The sequence below is a fragment of the Eretmochelys imbricata genome, chromosome 3 (genome assembly GCF_965152235.1).
Source record: "Eretmochelys imbricata isolate rEreImb1 chromosome 3, rEreImb1.hap1, whole genome shotgun sequence".
Lineage (NCBI taxonomy): Eukaryota > Metazoa > Chordata > Testudines > Cheloniidae > Eretmochelys > Eretmochelys imbricata.
In genome coordinates, this window is record NC_135574.1 from 100406482 (window position 1) to 100425745 (window position 19264).

Consider the following 19264-nt stretch of genomic DNA (forward strand, 5'->3'; position numbering starts at 1 on the left):
TGCCACTTAACACCTGCAAAAGAGCTAGAAGTCTGGCACTCAAAAAAAGGCTCTGAATTAACAAGCTTGCCATAGTTATGTAAAATTAAACAATAACGAATACAAAATACACAGTTAATGGGGTTATTCTGTTGCATAGACTCAAGGACAGGAAAGTGACAACTGCTGATCTGTGCTTGTGCAATTGCTCTTTTCAGTGGGTGGAGGAAAAGACCCCACCCCACACACACAATGGTAAATAGCTTCCCTTCTGTTATAAATGGGAGAAATCTGACCTCTGCCAGTCAGAGGGAGGTACCTGTTCCATTTTGGTGAGATCCCAGAGGGCAAGGTGTGTAGCAGAATGAGTGAAAGACCGAAGACCTCAGCTGGAATCATCTGGGCTCCTTTTTCAAAAGGACAGGTAGAGTGTTTCCAATTTTTCTAAAATGTGTTTATAAACACTTATGTTTAGGGGTTATAGACTGGAAATTATGAAGCCACTACTGTCTGTGACCTTTGTTCCTGGTTTCTCTTTGTCTCATTCTCTTTATTAGAAAGGGAGGCATAAAGAATATGGAGTAAGCTACACGTTTAGCACAGCTTTCCACAGCTCTGGATGAGAAGGCACTTTCACCCATGTCAGTCCCAAAGGCAACACTTAGCGTTGTTTTGTTCTTAGTGCAAATGTTATATTTCAAAAAAGTTCAGTTAAATTCTGTTTGGTTTGAGCAACTGAAGCACAAGAGAACTTCTCTGCCCACACCAGCTTTGTAGATCTCAAAACTCCCTTATTAATATTCTCCATTTGTCATGAACATAGTGTTCATTCATGGATGAGCAAAAAGTAGGGTTAAACATAATTACACTAAAATTGTTAGCAATTTACATTCTTTATTTGTGTAATATGGGAGTTCTCCTAATCTTAATGGGATCTTGTAAGGGGGAGTTCCGGATATACACCTGCCGAGCACATTGAAATTACTGCAGTCATGCTTATTTCAATAATTAGGCACAGCATACACAATGCCTCTGATGTGATTATACTTGCTTCCAGATTACACCCTCCACCATCATATATGTAATAATCTGCTTCCAAGAATGAGGTTTAGTCCTTTAATGATGAAGATGGTAACTTCCCCCCTCCTCCTAACACACACAGACATGAGGTTCTTGGCAGTGACATAGGAAATAAATAAATACACAAGTAAAGAGAGCATACTGGTATGGAAATATTAGCTCATTAACTTTTGTGATGCAATACTATTCAAAAACATAACTAATACAAAGAATAAAGAGCTGGTTAGAAAACGTTTTTCTGCAGGAAAAAATGTTTTCAGAGAAAAATTAAAAACTGAAATATTTCAGTTCTGAAGTTTTGCCACTGTGTCTCATGTGAGTTGTAATTCAGGTGTATCTTGCTCCTGTTCTCCTCTACAAGCCAGGCTCCCTGGTCAGACTACACCTCCCATAATGTATCACAGTCTCCCCTCAGTGGCGTTGTAGGGGTAGGAGGCTGAGGCATCATGGGAATCAAGCGGCCATAGTGCATCACGGAAGATGAAGTCCAGCAGCGGCCTGGCCCATAGATGAGAATAGTGGCATGAGGCACCACAGCAGCACTTCACGAGTGAAATGTCTTGGTATTCAGTTTTCGGGGGGAGGGGGTGGGGCAGATAATTTGAACAAATAAATTGTTTGGTCTAAAATGCAAATTTCCATTGAAAATCAGGGTTTGATGGAAATTTTCAATCAGCCCTAGTATGTTTAGAAATTCCTACCTTGATCAGCTTTAAGCATTCCAGTGGCAAAGCTGACCACTGTCTAGGTGGCCTTCCGATATAAACAGTATGACTATATGACTAAACAGAGTTATATAGAAAACTAAATTTAAGTCACCTTATTTTCAAGGGTGCTGAGCACCTACCCTTCCAGTTAAAAATCAATTGCAGATGTAGGTGTTCAGCACTTTTAAATATTAGGTCCTCTTTTGTAAGGCTTTCCTTCAGATAAACTTACTGCATCACCCCCAAGCTGAGCTTTTCCTTAAGAAAAACCCTGCCTTCTTCAGCCTGCTGTAAGGGCATGGTCTTCAGTCCCTTTTTATTCAGCTAGCAGCATAATGCTGTAGCCCAGTTCAGCTTTGTCTCAGAAACAAAATTACACACACTGGAAAAGAAACAGATTCTCTTTCCAACCTGGAATGTGCTTGCTCCTGGTACCAGCACACTCTCTTTCTACGCTCTCCATTTTCAAACTGTAAAGTGCACCTGAGGGTGAGGGCATGACTTGTAGTTAGCTGTGGAGACGCTCATTCCCCTTCTACCTGCACTAATAATTAAAGTAACATACCCATTTATTCTTTTTGAGAGTTATTCCATTTCTGCAATCCATTCCTTAGAAAACCTTACCCCAAGTATCACAAAAAATTATAATGTCTAGACTGATACAAACACATAATACATAACGTTCTGCTTTGGCTGCGCTGCTTGTACTCAGAGGCGTTAGCTGGACTTGCTTTTCTTTCTCCCTTTCTATTAATTAGCCTACAATATGTGATGTGTAAGGAGTTGCAGCCTCTGGGGTCCCAAGTCCCAGAATGAATGTGTAAATGTAAGGCCAGATTTTCAAAAGAGCTCAGCCTCCAATGTTCCAAGTGCTTTTGAAAATCTGGCTCCAACGGTGGCAGCTGATCACTTTCAGACATGATCATATCTCAAAAACACACAAACCCCCCCCCCCCCAATAACAAGCAAGGAATTTAAAGAGTGTGTGGAGTGGAATCTGTTAAGCAACACTGAGAATGAAATTCCTAACATTTGCAAGTGTGAATATCAAAGTTATACACTGCAACGGGGCCAATGAGTGCTCCACCCCTTTGAAAATCAGATAAGATTCAACATTTGCAAGTTATATATACCCTCTTGTTTCTGAGCATAAGTGAAGCCACTAACTGATGCGTTTAAAAAGAAACTTACTCTATGGGGACAAGTTATTTCATATTTGCCTATTTTAGGGTTTCTTCCACCTTCAAAGGGGAAAAATTACATTTCTCTTCTAGCCCAGTTAGGTGGTACCAGACATTGATGGAGACAGGATATGGGAGTAGATGGAACTCTGGTCTGATTCAGCAAGGCTGTTTCTCTTATGACATAATTTATTGGTATTAGAATATAGCTATTTCATTTTAAATGTGTTTGTTTCAAAAACTCATTTTAGTGTTAGATAAAGCATCTCTTTCCACTGTGAAATAGTTTGTAGTAGAAAGATAAGAACATAGAGAGGAATAAATGATAGAGACTTTGTTTTGTATTTCTGGCACTGGACTGGTACTCAGGAGACATGGGTTCAGGTCATGCTCTGCCACAGACTTCCTAAGTAACCTTGAGCAAGTCATTTAATCTTTCTGAGCCTCAGTTCCCTGTCTGTAACATGACAGTACTTCTTTTCTCCCACTTTTTGATCTATTTAGATTGTAAACTCTTCAGGGCAAAGTCTCTTACTATATATATGTATATCTAATAGAAGGACGCACCAGTGTGATTAGGGCATTAACTTAGGATTTGGGAATCCTGGGTTCAAGCCCCTGCTCCACCACACACTAACTGTGTGACCTTGGGGAAATCACTTGGACTCTCAGATCCCCCTCTGTAAAATGGAGGTAATAGCACTTCTCCTCACAGGGTGTTGTGACAATAAGCCCATTAAAGATTGTGAGGTGCTCAGATACTGCAGTAATGTGGACAATACAATAACTAATCTTAGCTGGGGCTTGTAGGTGCTACTGTAACTAAAATAATATATTTTATTAAGGTTACCTGGACTTCTCCCTTGAATCCAGGTGTCTTCTGGCAATAATTTGTATCCTAGCTGGCATGTTCCGTTCTCATTTTCCACTGCAAACAACTGAGTCCTACAAGTCTTGCTCATACAAGTAATTCTCATTCACACACATGGTTTCATTGAATTCAAAGGGATAGCTCCGATAAGTAGAGCTCATAAACATGAGTGGAGCCTTGCATAATGGTGCCCTGAATCTGGAGTGTCAAACTTCTAGCTTATTTCTATAATAAAGAACGGAGTGGTATTATCAGCGAAGTGCTGCAGAAAGGACATTGCTGAATCCAGGCACATGGGAGCTATTTAAAACTGGCTGTTTTGTGCCTTTGAGGCCTCCAGCAGTCTCTCCTCCCTCATGCAGCTGCGCTGTGCACTTCAAAGACAGCTGGGCTGCTTTAAAATGTAGCTTGTACTTACAGCACTACTTTGGGACCAGTCAGCCAGTTCCCATTTCAACTTTTTAATTAAAAGTCAGACTGTAAAATAGCCCAGCCACAGCTCTGTGCTGTTGCTTGGCTAGAAGAGAAATGTAATTCTCCCCTCTGAAGCTGGGTTACTTCAGAGGAACCAGGAGAGAAACTTCAAAGACTGCTGTGTCCCTCCTCCGGTCCAGCCGCCACGTTTCCCAAGCAGTCGGCCTCTGACAAACCTTTATCTATAGATATGAAGAGGAGCCAGTTTACCTTTAAAACAACTCACCTCCCATTAACGTCAGTGTGAGCTACACATGTATCAGGCAGATGGACTGGGCACAATACAGCAGCTGCTCTCTATGGCACAATGAGTTCAGTTTCAGTCTCAGAGCTGGCTAATAATTATTTTAAATGATACATTGAAAAGGACATGATCATTTTCTTTAATAGGCAATAGAAGAAACCGTTACCCTTACAAAGGATACAAATGCTCTGGTGAACCTGTAGTGAACGTTTGTTTCTGTATTGTTAACATTCCCTACATCCAGAACCGTTCTTTTCCTTGCATGTAACTAACACCTTGTCTATACTACCACTTAAGTCAACGTAAGTTATGTTGCTTAGGGGTGTAAAGAAAGAGTGATGTAACTTACATCCACTTAACACGGTGTCTACACCATGCTATGTTGGTGGGACACGCTCTCCCATTGACATAACTTCTGCCTCTTGTTCAAGTGGAATAATTATGTCGATGGGAGGGCGCTCACCTGTAAACGTATCGCATCCACATCAGACCCACTAAATCAACGCTGCTGCATCGATCGCAGCAGTGCCGATGTAGTGGGGGATGAAGACAAACCCTTAGACAGAAGCTTTCGGTAATTTCATATCGAACAAAACGTATACAAGACGACAATGATTTTTGCTTTCAGTTGTTTGAAATGACCAGAAGTCATGCTTGAGAATTCCTAGGCCAGGTTGGATATGAAAAAGAGATCAATTTTGTTAGCTGATAGAACTGTTTAAACACAGAGAATGGCTGAAAAATTACCATTACCTGAAAAATTAGAATACAGGGAAATTATTTTCTTCTTTCAAACTAGATTCTGCTTGATGCTTGTAAACTACTTTTCAAGTATCTAGGCTCCCTTAAGGTGCAGTTATGTGCACCCATGGATCTATTACAGCAATTTATTTTCTGTGCCCTATTTCAACTACAGCCCCGATCCTGCAACTAAAAGAAGGCTGAGGGGAGATATGATTGCTCTCTATAAATATATCAGAGGGATAAATACCAGAGAGGGAGAGGAATTATTTAAACTCAGTACCAATGTGGACACAAGAACAAATGGATATAAACTGGCCACTAGGAAATTTAGATTAGAAATTAGACGAAGGTTTCTAACCATCAGAGGAGTGAAGTTTTGGAATAGCCTTCCGAGGGAAGTAGTGGGGGCAAAAGATCTATCTTGCTTTAAGATTAAACTCGATAAGTTTATGGAGGAGATGGTATGATGGGATAACATGGTTTTGGTAATTAAATATTCATGGTAAATAGGCCCAATGGCCTGTGATGGGTTTTAGATGGGGTAAGATCCAAGTTACCTGGGAAAGAATTTTCTGGGAAAGAATTTTCTGTAGTATCTGGCTGATGAATCTTGCCCATATGCTCAGGGTTTAGCTGATCGCCATATTTGGGGTCGGGAAGGAATTTTCCTCCAGGGCAGATTGGAAGAGGCCCTGGAGGTTTTTCGCCTTCCTCTGTAGCATGGGGCACGGGTCACTTGCTGGAGGATTCTCTGCTCCTTGAGGTCTTTAAACTACAATTTGAGGACTTCAATAGCACAGATATAGGTGTGAGGTTTTTTTTGTAGGAGTGGTGGGTGAAATTCTGTGGCCTGCGTTGTGCAGGAGGTCAGACTAGATGATCATAATGGTCCCTTCTGACCTAAATATCTATGAATCTATGAACTGGGTCCATGTGGGTGGACCCATGCAGAGCCTGATTCATTTCAACATGGATCAGCTTGCAGGATAGGGATCCACATTTCTTTCCTGGATAGATTTTTGCCTCCTGCACTTACATCAGAACAGACGAGGTGATATACTTGTTTTTCTTCCAATCAAATTATTTTAGAGCAGCACATTTGCACATAATGTAGTGTTTAATGTAAATTCTGCTCCAAAACAGGTTTTTCTCTTACGTAATTACTCAGGTACATGATCTGCCTGACTTATTATATTTCTTATTAATAGGCACGGGAAGGAGTGGAAGACGGGCCGGCAGCGGTGAAGGAAGCTGGCCTGATTGATAAACTAACAGCCCAAGGTATTTTTCAAATGGAAAACACAAATTTAAATACAATTAACATTATCCTTTATAAACATACCAACAAGTACGCAAGCAATGCTCTGGCATCTTCAATGAAAAAAAATGACAAATGTTTAAATAAAACCAAAACACTATGTTTGAAAATTTGCAGAAAATTGCAAAGTACCTAAAAATCACAGAAGCTGTACAAGTTTTGTGCTCACAATTTTTTTGTCACCCGAGAGGATTTCTTAAGTGTTTTGAGACTCTTACCTTCTTCATGCAAATTGACCCAGAAGCCCCAATTCTACCCTGCCCCTCCTCTTGGCCAGCACAAAGCATGTACTTATTTTAGATTTCTGGTGATGTCATCTTAGCAGATACTCACTTCGTATGTCCAAAAGTAGATTTCCCCCCCAATCACTTACTGTGAAACTTTATATTTTTCGAAGGCTGGCCTTTCAAATGTGTGTGAATGAAAAAAGCGGGCTTAGGCTGAAAATATGTTTCCCATCCCCACTCCTCCAAGCTCAAAATCACTGGAGAGATGTTCTTCAAACTTTTCTGGAGCAGAGGGAAGCTGCCTAGGTCACAGCCCCGATGGTGCTTGGGAGGCTTAGAACTCTGCTGAAGCCTTGCAGAAGTAGCAGAACCCAACATTCATTTGGTGTTGAATTAACTGCTGCCTCCCCATCTGACAGAGCGCTGCCTTGTACTTGTACACTGCTGCCTACTTGGTACTTATATAGCCCCCATTGCCATAGTATCCGAGTGCTCTACAGTCTTGGATGTATTTATGCTCACACGTGGGAGGTAGAGAAGTGCTATTAGCCCCATTTTTCAGCAGGGGAACTCAGGCACAGACCAACAAAGTCACTTGCCTAAGGTTACACAGGCAGCCTGCAGCAGAGCAGGGAATTGAACCAGGGACTCTCAAATCTAGGACAACACTGTAACCATTGCACCATTACGAATTATTATTATTATTGGTATTACTGCAGCACCTAGGAGAACCAGGACTCCATTGAGCTAGGTGCTGTACAACCACAGAACAAAACACCAATCCCTGTCCCCCAAGAGCTCCTTTCCCTCTAAGCTAGCAGCTAGTTCCTTCCACACCTGCCCTTGCTGACCATCTCTTAGCTATTCTGGGGGGTGAAAGTTTGCTCTCCTACACATACCTCTGGAAGCCATGCTAGTAATAGCAGCATAAGCTCCAGCCTCCGGATTTTCAGAATGGTAACCGAGGCAAATGGGTGAGTTGGGTTAGGAACTGCTCAATAAGGAGCTAAAGAAGAAAAGCAGAGTTATAGATTAAGCTGCAAACAATAAACACACCTAAGCATAAAATAGCTTTGCAAATGACATGTGATTTACTCCGTATTACCTGCTACACAATAATGTTCAATTGTTTTGAACAGGAAATTTTAAATGAAAAATGTACTTCCTTGTGACCTTTAACTTCTTTCCACTGTGCTAATCCCAGGGTGTGATGTTAAAGATTATGGAGCCTTGCAGTTTGATGACATTCCCAATGACAGACCATGTCATAATGCAAAAAATCCTAGAAGCGTTGGGAGCGCAAATGAGAAGCTAGCCAGCGTTGTGGCAGAAGCGAAGAAGAGTGGAAAAACCTGTTTGGTAGTTGGCGGTGATCACAGGTCCTTTGTTATACTTGTCTGTATAAAAGCATGAATGGCTTTCAGAGCTGCACAGACTACCCAAATGAAAAGCCAGTTCATTTTTAGCTAAGTTCTTTCAGTTCAGTTTCAAGACTAGCGGCTGTCTGTTAAATCTGATCAAAAGCCTTTTCCCATGCCAACATCCCTTTAAAAAGATTGGTAGAAGAGATAATCAGCCTTGGAGTTTTATGTAGATTTGGGTCCTGATCCTATAAACACTTATGCAAGTGCATAATTTTACACAGTGCAAATAGTTCCAGTAAGGGAGGGGTGGGTAGTTAACGTGGCTGTTCACCAAAGCACCGATCCAGCAAAGCACTCAAGCATGAGCATAGCTTTAAAGAATGTAAATGGTGTTGGGATTCCCTTGGAGATCTCTTTTCATTCAGCTTCCCAAGAACTCAGTTTGACTCCAGATTTCGTCACTCAGGTATCGTAATTTGGCATACAGCAATGCTACGCTGAGTTGATCAGGGAACATCACAGCTCCAAAGTTATACAGAAACTATTTCTCTTTGTACACATTCACACATGGCATTACATTTACTGGACGCTGCATCACTCACTTTAGGATCAGATTGGTTAATCTGTAGGAACCGATCCCAGTACCACATGTTCTATCCACATGCTGTCCATTTTAGACTTTCTCTTTCCCTCATTCTCTACATTCCTAATTTACTTTGTCCCTTGTTATTTAGTTCATAGTAAATAGTTCCCTGGGTGTTCTACCTCTCATTTTAGCTAACTCACTCATTGTCTTTTTAGCCTACTGACCTATCTACTTATCTTATTTAGCACAAATGTCCTGTTTTCAGCCTGACGATTCATTTACCTCCCTAATCCTATATTCCAAAGAATAAGGTCTCCACACAGATGTTAATTATTTCAGGCCAGGTCTCAACAACAAAGAGTCTCATTCACTTCATTGGGACTATTCAAATTGTGCATCTTTAAGCACTTGAGTATACCCAGCAGAGTGAAGGGGACAACTCACGTTCTACACATGCTTGAGTGCTTTGCTGGATCAGAGCCCAAATGACCATTCTGGACCAGGGAATCTCGGTAGTATGTGAACTCGCTAGCCATGTTCCTGCCAATGTTCCAGAATTTTGCCCTGTGTGTCTGAGAGAGTGTTGACCCCCGAGCTCAACTCCATAGGACACAGGAAGCCAGCCACACCTTTTCCTTTTCCAGCCTTCCTCTTCCTGGCTTCTCCCCAGGAAGAGGAAGAAATATAGCATTCCCAGCGCATGACGAGCCTTCCTTGGCTGCACAGTGGGCTGCAGATTTTCAACCTCAGAGAATGTTTTCCAACAACAAATACTTTTACAAATAAGTTTAGCATGGTGCTGTGAGAAGGAAAATATCTTGTGTGCTGTGCCATGTAATGCCTGTGTTTACACACAACTCTCTGTCTATTCAGCTTGGCAATTGGAAGCATATCTGGCCATGCAAAGATTCACCCTGATCTTGCTGTAATTTGGGTTGATGCCCATGCTGATATTAACACTCCATTGACATCATCATCTGGGAACATGCATGGGCAGCCAGTGGCTTTCCTTCTAAAGGAATTGAAGGACAAGGTAATACAATTGCCATCACCTCTTTACATTGCAAGTATCTTGGAAACTCGTCCTAAACAGATGTGGGTTTTTGCTCATCCTCTTCTCCCCCTTATTACTATTGTAACATTTAGAATTAGCAAGGGAACCTGCCCACCTATTTCCTCATATTGGGACCCCTTCTTCCCCATGGATCACCCATGGCTCCTGTGGGCAAGAAGTCTGGTAGTCCCTGCCCTGAACCCTTGGGGTTAGCAAGGGGCTTCAAAGCTTTGCCACTGGTCGGGAGCCATGGTAAAGGAGGATCTCCAAGGACCCAGTGTCCTATGGCTCTGATTTGGGGGCAAGGTCTGAAATTCAGCCTGCTCTCAATCCATCCAACCTTTCTACACTCACATTTTGGGCTTTTTAAGAAGTCAAGTCTTATTCTCCACCCTCCCCCTTTGAGGAGGAGGCTGGTTGTTATGGGGATAACCTAGTAAAAATAAAACCTCTTTTGATCCTCTGAGATGCCTGATGTTCCAGGATTCTCGTGGATAACCCCGTGCCTGTCTGCTGAAGACATTGTGTATATTGGACTAAGAGATGTGGACACTGCTGAACAGTGAGTCTAGTTCCTCTCTCAGTAGTGCTCAAATGCCACATTTCCCTTGCCTAAATGGATGTGTGGTGTTGTTGCAGACTGCAGAGTAGGTGCCTCCTTGACCAGTGTGAGGCTTAATGTGATGTGATTTGGAAATAACTGGCTAGGCAGTAATACTGCAGAAAAGAACTGGGGGATGGGGTGGGAGGGAGGATATAGTAGATCACAATTTGAACATGAGCCAATAATGTGATGCAGTTGTAGAAAAAGTCTAATATTCTGGGGTATATTAACAGAGTGTTGTATGTAAAACACAGGAGGTAATTGTCCCGCTCTACCTGGCCCTGGTGAACCCTCAGCTGGAGTACTGTGTCCAATTCTGGGCACCACACTTTAGGAAAGATGTGGCTAAATCAGAGTGTGTCCAGAGGAAAGCAACAGAAATGAGAAAAGTGTTAGAAAACCTGGCCTCCAAGGAAATGTTAAAAATAAAATGTGTTTGTTTAGTCTTTGAGAAAAGAAGACTGAGGGGGGATCTGATAACAGTCTTCAAATACGTTAATGGCTGTTATAAAGAGGATGGTGATCTATTGGTCTCCCTGTCTACTGAAGGTCGGACAAGAAGTAATGGGGCTTAATCTGCAACAAGGGAGATTTAGGTTAGTTATTTGGAAAACTAAGTATAAAGGATAGTTAAGGACTACGATAGGCTTCCAAGGGAGGTTGTAGAGTCCCTGTCTTTGGAGGTTTTTAAGGACAGATTAGACAAATACCTACCAGGAATGGTCTAGGTTTACTTGGTCCTGCCTCAGCCCTAGATTTCTATGATGGGAGAAAATAAAGCAGAAAATAGGCCCACCTTCCCCAAAGACAGACAAAATCTGCAATATATAAATCAATAACTGCAGGGAGCAGACAGTATCTTTAAATATCTTACCTCAAAAGGTCATGCTACATTCACCAGAAGTGATTTCCCTCCCCTCCTCTCATATCTGCTTTCTCCGCTCATGTTCATGAGTGAAACATGGGGGGAAAATCCAGTGACTGCAAAAACTTCCTCCCAAACTGCTCAACCCCTTTTTGCTGACTGAATGAAGCCTGCACCCAGAGCTATCAACACCTCTTCTCTACCTTTGGCTCTCTCCTCAAACCAGCTGCTTGCTCCTCTCCTGTGCTGAGGAGTCTCTCCAATTTCTTCAAAGAGAAAAGATGCAATCCAGCAAGAACTCTCACCTTCCTGCCCATCCCCTACTCTGTACATTTCATCTTTTTCACCCCAGTCTGACTCACAGGTCTGTCTCCTCCTTGTCCTCTAATACCCAATCCACTCTCTCTACATCATCTCTTAGCTTTCCCTGCTCTTCTTTGCCTCTTCTCTTATCCTCACCCACCCATCTGGTTCTTTCATCTTCAATCATCTGCTTCTTCAATCAAAAAATATCTTTGATCAACTGCTCCTGCCTGTCCAGCTATTGCTCCCTATCCTTCCCCTGTTTGCCTAAACCAGCATGTGTATAATAAATACATACATTTTAAATCCAAATTTAAGAACTTAAATATTGATTTGTAGGCACCTAAATGGTGACTTAAGGCATCCAAGTTCATATTAACTAAATACATATTTCAAATATAACCAATATAGATTAGGTGCCTATATATGTGCTCAGATACCCAAGTTCGAAAATTAAGCACTTGAATATAAGCAGAATACTTTACCCCCCACTCTTGCCTTTATAATTAATTCATCTGGTTGATAATTTGTAAGCAGAATTAAAATGTAAAATTTACTTAATATTTGTACTTAGTTCTCTGATGGAAGATAAACATTTCAGATGTCAGTATATTTACAAAATGCTGAAAAAACAATGTACTTTTAGTTGCATTCATAAGCTGTTAATGTGTCTGCCCTGTCTCTTTCAGCTGTATTCTGAAATCTGTGGGTATTAAATACTATTCGATGACTGAAATAGATCAACTTGGGATTGGGAAGGTGATGGAAGAAACACTTAGTTATTTGCTGGCCAAGTAAGTAAAGAAACTATTTCATTTTTTTTTAAACAGAATAAAAATTACACTGCAACCCATGCACAAAAATGAGCAGGTAAATCACCCCAGAATTTTGAGATCCCAGTCAGTCACTGGCGCACTCCAGGGATGCTGAATAGATACCTGCCAGGACAGTACAGCAAAATTGTTCTAGGACAGTGGGAGAAGAGCTCCTCTATATGTAATAGGACTATGTGGTTGTGTTAAAGTTCAACAGATCTAAGAGAACACGGCACATTTTGCCAAATACTCATGCATATAAATCAAGCCCAATTTATGTACTGTCAATCTGATCACAAAGATCAGAGAAACAAAATTTCTGCCTTGACAGTTACAGAAGACCCACTAAGTATTGTTGATCATATTGTCAAAGATCACTTCAAAACTCCCCTGCATGACGTACATTTAAAACACAGAGGGTTTATTTTAATGGTATTTAAATTGGTGTAATTTAAAGTTTGATGTGAATACTCAAATCAGCCCCACTGGCTGCTCACAACTGTGTCCAAGTCTCTCTTTGGCACTGGATGACTACAAAGGAAGTCATCAGGCACTGTTCTAGGCCCCTGGGTAATTTCAGAGGCCTCTAGTGACTTCATGCCATGTACTTTATGGCAGGGACTCTTTTTGTTCTGTGTTTGTACAATGCCTACCACTATGGGATTCTGGTTCATGACTGGGGCTCCTAGGTGCTACGGGAACACAAGTAATAATAAGTGCCTCCATACTGGCTCTAGGTTCTTCCTCCCACCCACAGATCAAACAGAGCTAGGCTGCTAGGGCTTCCCCCACCTGCTGCTACCATTGGAACTCTCCATCCTGGGGGCTACAGTCTTATGGGGGGTAGTAAAAGAGGGTAGTAGTAACAGGAAGGAGTGATAGGATGAAATTAAAAAAAAAAACAGCACAACTTTAGGCGGAATTCAGGGAAAGCTTTGTCCCAAGGAGATTGTAAGACTAGAACAGTCTCACATCGGGAAATGGTGACAGCATCATCAATTTAGCTCAAGTTTGTTCATTTTACTCTAGTGAATATATTCTAGGGAACACTCCTTTACTGTTAGCAGGATAGATCAGAAGACCCTATTGGTCTCCCCCATCTCTAGTTTTACAGCCCTAATGTACATACTAGATGCTTTATAAATAAGGCTAGATTTTAGTCATGGGTACTTTTAGTAAAAGTCATGGACAGGTCATGGGCAGTAAACAAAAATTCACGGCCCATGACCTGTCCATGACATTTACTATATACCCCTTACTAAAACTTGTGGGGGGGGGAGGAGGGTGGCCTGCTCAGGAGGGCACCACAGGTGCTGGTGGGGCAGGGAGTTGCAGCCCAGGGGGTGCCATGGTGCTCGGGGGGAAGGAAGTTGCAGTCCAGGGGGCACCATGGAGGCTGGGGGGGCGAGGGGGGGTTTGGTGGGGCTGGGGCAGGATCCCTACCCAGCTTCTGGGAAGTGGTGACCCCCCAGCTCCTAGCTCCATGTGCTGCCTCCGCTCTGCCCCAAGCCCTGGTTCTGCAGCTCCCATTGGCTGGGAACCGTGGTGGAGACAGCACATGGAGCTAGGAGCTGAAGGATAGGAGTTGCTGTTGCCCTTCTGGGGAGCATCCCCCGAGGTAAGCACCTCCACGCACCTCAACCCCCAACCCTGAGACTCCCCACACCCAAACTCCTGCTGCTGGGGGTCTGGGTGGGGCTCGAGACTGCTCCAGCATTGGCTGCTGCAGAAGTCACAGAGGTCACGAAATCCGTGACTTCCATGAAAAACATGGAGCCAATTTACAATCTGTTCCTTGCTTCACTGTGATGCCGTCCAAGGCAGAATGTCATTCCATAACTTTGTTATGTGGCACAAACGTTTTCTAAGTAGGACACAAGAAGTCTGAATCAGGGGGCTTAAGTTTTTTCATTGTTTGTGAAGAACATTTTCACAGGACCACTTTACAGCTTTTCTGAACATATGTGTTTAATTTTATTCTCTTGCTTTCCACCAATAAAGTAAGAAGAGACCAATTCACTTAAGTTTTGATGTTGATGGCTTGGATCCCTCTCTGGCATCAGCTACAGGGACCCCAGTTCCTGGAGGAGTGACTTTGAGGGAGGGTATCTATATAGCAGAAGAACTTTATAGAACAGGTACAATAAACACCTGAAAATTCTTAATATAGTTTTAGATTTAACATTTATAATGTCTACCTTCAGCATTTGAAGTGTTATGCTGAGGGATTTTCTAACTTTGAGGTACATATTGGATTTTTTCACTGCTTTAATATAAGAGGAATTCACAAATCAAATAAGAGAATGTGATATTCAGTACTGCAAGAATACTCTCCTTCATAGTAATAATGTAGGATGAAGGCTGATGAGCTCACAGTTTAGCTGTGGATGTCCAGAGTAAAGCCCGATTTAGTTCTTAGTCTATAGTTAAAACTAGGTGAGCATTGCCTAAGGCCTTGTCTACACTAAAGGGAAAAGTTGATCTAAGCTACGCAATGTGAGTTATGTGAATGGATTCACACTACGTGACGTCGACAGGAGACACTCTCCCATCAACTACCCTTACTCTTCTCGATCCGATGGAGTACAGAAGTCGATGGGAGAGCAATCAGCAGTCAATTTATCGGGTCCGATTTAGCGGGTCTTCACTAGACCTGATAAATCGACTGCCACTGCATCGATCACTGCAGCTTCAATCCTCTGGTAAGTGTAGACAAACCCTCAGCCATACCTGTCATTAAAACTACAATAGCTTGTGGCTCTTGAGTAGGAGAAAGAAAAGGAAAAGAAAATGAATCCTATTTGCCATGCTTTACTTGGAATGGGTAGTGATACAGATCTGGCAGAGCGCCCACTGCTGAATACTCACTAGACTCCTATGTTTGAAATTCAAGTACTGGATCGTGCATGCTATTAAGCCCACTGAGTCTGAGAAACAGGATTCTCAGGATCTCTTCCAGTTTTCAGACTCCCTGGATGGTACCCCTTTTTGTAAGTGGGACCCCATCATCCAAATGCAGTAGGCTTAAGACCAATGCTGAACTACCACCCCCAAGTCTCACCAATAACTTAACATACCCTTCCCCCGACACTTCACTCAGCAAGCATAAGAGACTTAAGATGCGTGCAAAAGTAACAAAGCCTTCACAAACATATCTCACCCTCCTTTGTCCTCACCAGGCGGAGCCCCTTTGGGTTTTGGTCACTCCTTTTAGTGTCCCAAGTCCTTCCTTTCTCCTGCTCAGTCTTGTATTCTTGTCCTGGTCACTGAGAAACAGCTGCTAAGAACAGGTCATGTCCATTTATAACTTCAAGCCCCCTCTGACATGTGACCCTCCTGGTCTCCCCGTCAGGTGATCAAGGCCCTTGCTTAGGTGATCCATTTTTTGGTTACAACTCACCAAAGTCCAGACTGGAAAAACTGGTTTCTTGCAGCTTGCCACCTTCTTTAGCATACCCATTGTATTGCCAGAGGAAAGTCATTCAGTGTTTACAGCCCTTGACTGCTTTGCAATGTACACTATCACCACCTCTTGGAATTCCAGTCCAAAATAAAGGCAAAAAGACAACAGGGAAGGCACAATGTTGTTGTAGCGGTGTCAGTCCCAGGATATTAGTGGAACAAGGTGGGTGAGTAATATTGTTTATTGGACCAACTTCAGTTGGTGAGAGAGACAAGCTGTCAAGCGACACAGAGCTCTTTTTCAGGTCTGGGAAAAGTACTACAGCTAAATAAGAGATCAAACAGTTTAGCATAAGTAGTTAACACATATTCTAAGGGCCCATTCAAATCTAAACTTTCAGGAATACTTTGCCCATGGCATTCTAAATAGTGAATCCACATGATCTCAAACCAGTGTACTCACATCTGGTAATATCACCTCACCTCTTTGCCTACAGATTAAAACAGCATTAGGATTGAAAATTTAATCAAAGCAGAGAAAGTATCACTCCCTCTTAGTGTAGGAAAAGAAAACAAAAGTATTGCTGAAGAGTGGAGCTCATGAAAATTAAAATTGGAGGAGACAGAGTAGCGACTTAAATAGCAGGTTTTGCAGACCTAGATGTTCTGGAACCAAAGGTTCAAATCTCCTCAACATCTCCTCATCCTTCCTTCAGAGAGATAAACTGCGCAGGGCTTTTGGGAAAGACCTTTAACTGAGGTCCTGTCTGCGCTCATAGCACATTTTGCATGAATAGGGATTTACTGATGTCCAGAGGCTAAATTTTCCATGCTGTACCTACTGGGTAGCACTCTGGTCTCTGCATAGCTACCACCACAGCTACCTGTCTTTTAGTAGCATTTAATTTGTGAAGTGCTTTGTCAATTCATTGGAACGCAGGCGTTCGATAAAATGTAAAAAAAACGGACAAAAAGGTTAGAAATTACATGCAACTTTGTAGTATGGGAGCCCCAACAGGCATAGAGCTGATGCAGCTGGCTCCTATGACTTCTTCTTTACACCCTTTGGCTCAGATGACATATTGGGGGTGGGACTGAATGGGTTCTGGGCAGGGAGGGAGGAGTATCCAGAGCATTCTGCACTTTGGCTATGCCTCAGGTAGTGTATGAACCCTTGGGGACAAAGCTACCTGGTTCAAATTAGAGTAGCCCCCCAATGATGCTTGAGGCTGAGGATTAGAGTCAGAATTAGCTCTCTGATATCAGCTCCTTGTTGTGGTGTCCAGCAAAGATGAGCACAGTAGAATATCTGACTCTAAATATCTTTATCCTACGCTGGGAAAAGGCACACTACTGGTTGTCTTCTTATACGAGCCTTTGTTAATGTTGATAAAGAACAAAGACAAAATCCCAAAGGGGAAAAATACATCCTGCTTTGGAACTCTGTGGTAGTGAGTTTTGAATTTCTTGACCTGAAAAGAAAATTATGTATCAATTGAAATTTTTCTCAGTAGAATTGTCATTTGTTATTGCAGGGTTGCTATCGGTAGTAGATATAATGGAGATCAATCCAGCTCGTGGGAAGACACAAGAAGAAGTTAACACAACGGTCAACACAGCTGTTTCAATTATCTTGTCCTGTTTTGGTAAAGCACGTGAAGGTTCTCATAGTTCCAGTTACCGTATACCCCAGCCACAAAAATCCATCTGAACATATACAGTTATGTTCCAAGAAGTTTTTCAGTCCTAAAGTATAATATTTTGTTAATGACTGTTGCTTACTGAATGACTTTGGTAACCTCAAGCACAAAAATAAGCTTTTCGTTGAAGCTCAGACACTAATGAGACAGTAATTGTCACTCATGCTAATGGAGGCTGGTGAAGTAAAAAGTGTCAGATTTGCTCATGCTGTTTTCTACTTTATGACAAATTCTAAAAGTCAAGTCAAATAATTTATTACCACCATTATGCAGTAAATCACATTATTACCTCTATTTACTTACCTTGTTTTCGTTGCTCTCTATAAAGTTCTTGGTTCGTTAAAAAGAAAGTGGACATTTTTCTTGTGCACTAAACTAAGTTTTCTGGAAGAGATTTCAAACTGTTAGTACTAGATACTCCTTAAAAAACAACCCCCTATGTAGTAAGTAACATTACTTAAGTTTTAGTAATGCAGAAAGTGAGCTAGAGTCAACACATCCAACATGTTATCTTACAAATTAAAAAGAAATTTACATTTTAAAATACCAAATAACTGGATTTGGGAAATAGTTTTATAATGGGTATGTAGGTTTCATTATAAATGAAATATTAATTAACATTATATTGAAATTTTGCAGACAGACTAATATACAGATGTGCTCTAGGCATTATTTTGGGGAAGTTCTATTGCCCGTGTTCTACAAGCGGTCAGAATAGAGGATCACAGTGGTCTCTTCTGGCCTCAGAATTTATGGCTCTATGAAACCATGGAACGGGAATGCACCATGTAAGCTCCCTCTGGTGGCTAATAACTAAATTGAACTTCTTTCAGAGACTGATCCCAATTAAGTCAGATGACTTTGGCATTACAGACAGTTGTTCAAGTCTTACTAGATGAGTTTTCTTTGATCAAATACATTATATACAAAAATACCTAGGGTGACCATATTTCCCTAAGGGAAAACAGAATACTGCCTGGGGTAGCCCGGGCCCCCCCTACCACCACTGCTCACCTGACCCCTGCTTCCCCACCTCCACACGGGGCTGGCGTCGCCGCTCGCCCACTCCCCTGCACATTCCTCTGCACCGCACTTCTTTGACAGAAGTGGGCATTTGTCCCACTTGCTCTTGCGAATTGATCAAGTTGGCAAGAGCAAACAGGACACTTGCCCACTTTTGCCAAAAATGTCAGGACAGCTGGGACAGGGCTTAAAAAAGGAACTGTCCTGGCCAAACCAGGACATATGGTCACCGTGAAAATACCAGATAGTTAAAAATAGTCAACCATGTGCATGCCTCTGCATTCTCCATGCTGCCTCCTACACAGAGAACAATCTCTCAATGCTTACGCATCAGGCCCTTCTATCGCCTCCCACAAATCTGATTATTCACACCTGCTGTGTTTGCCACAAACATTAACCCATGTTGCCATTGTCTTGGCAGCTGAGGGTCTCACCTTCCGTTTTAAAATCTACAATCAGCTACCCACATGTAGGACTGAAATTGTACCCAAACTAGGCTTGCTGTGATAGTAATTTAAAGCATGAGCAAAAAAGCGCAACTTCTAACCAAAAACATTCAGTCCAACGTAGGCAATATTAGGCAAACAATCATTTCTTTTTAGACCACTGATGATTAAGATAAGAGATTAAAGGACTTTCACATCAAACAATGCTGGTATCTGTTTCTGTTGGTCAGGTACCTTATTACAACTGTCTAGGGCAGCAATTTTCAACCTGCAGCCC

General features: G+C 42.0%; 1 protein-coding gene across 1 annotated transcript; it reads left to right on the top strand.

The window, feature by feature from the left end:
- Positions 1–291: 291 nt before the first annotated feature.
- ARG1 (arginase 1) lies at positions 292–17575 on the top strand. The gene is made up of 8 exons (XM_077813048.1): positions 292–403; positions 6489–6561; positions 8030–8204; positions 9649–9808; positions 10297–10391; positions 12291–12395; positions 14418–14554; positions 17354–17575. The coding sequence occupies exons 1-8, from the start codon at positions 344–346 to the stop codon at positions 17527–17529; spliced, it is 981 nt and encodes a 326-aa protein (XP_077669174.1). The 5' UTR covers positions 292–343; the 3' UTR covers positions 17530–17575.
- Positions 17576–19264: the final 1689 nt, after the last annotated feature.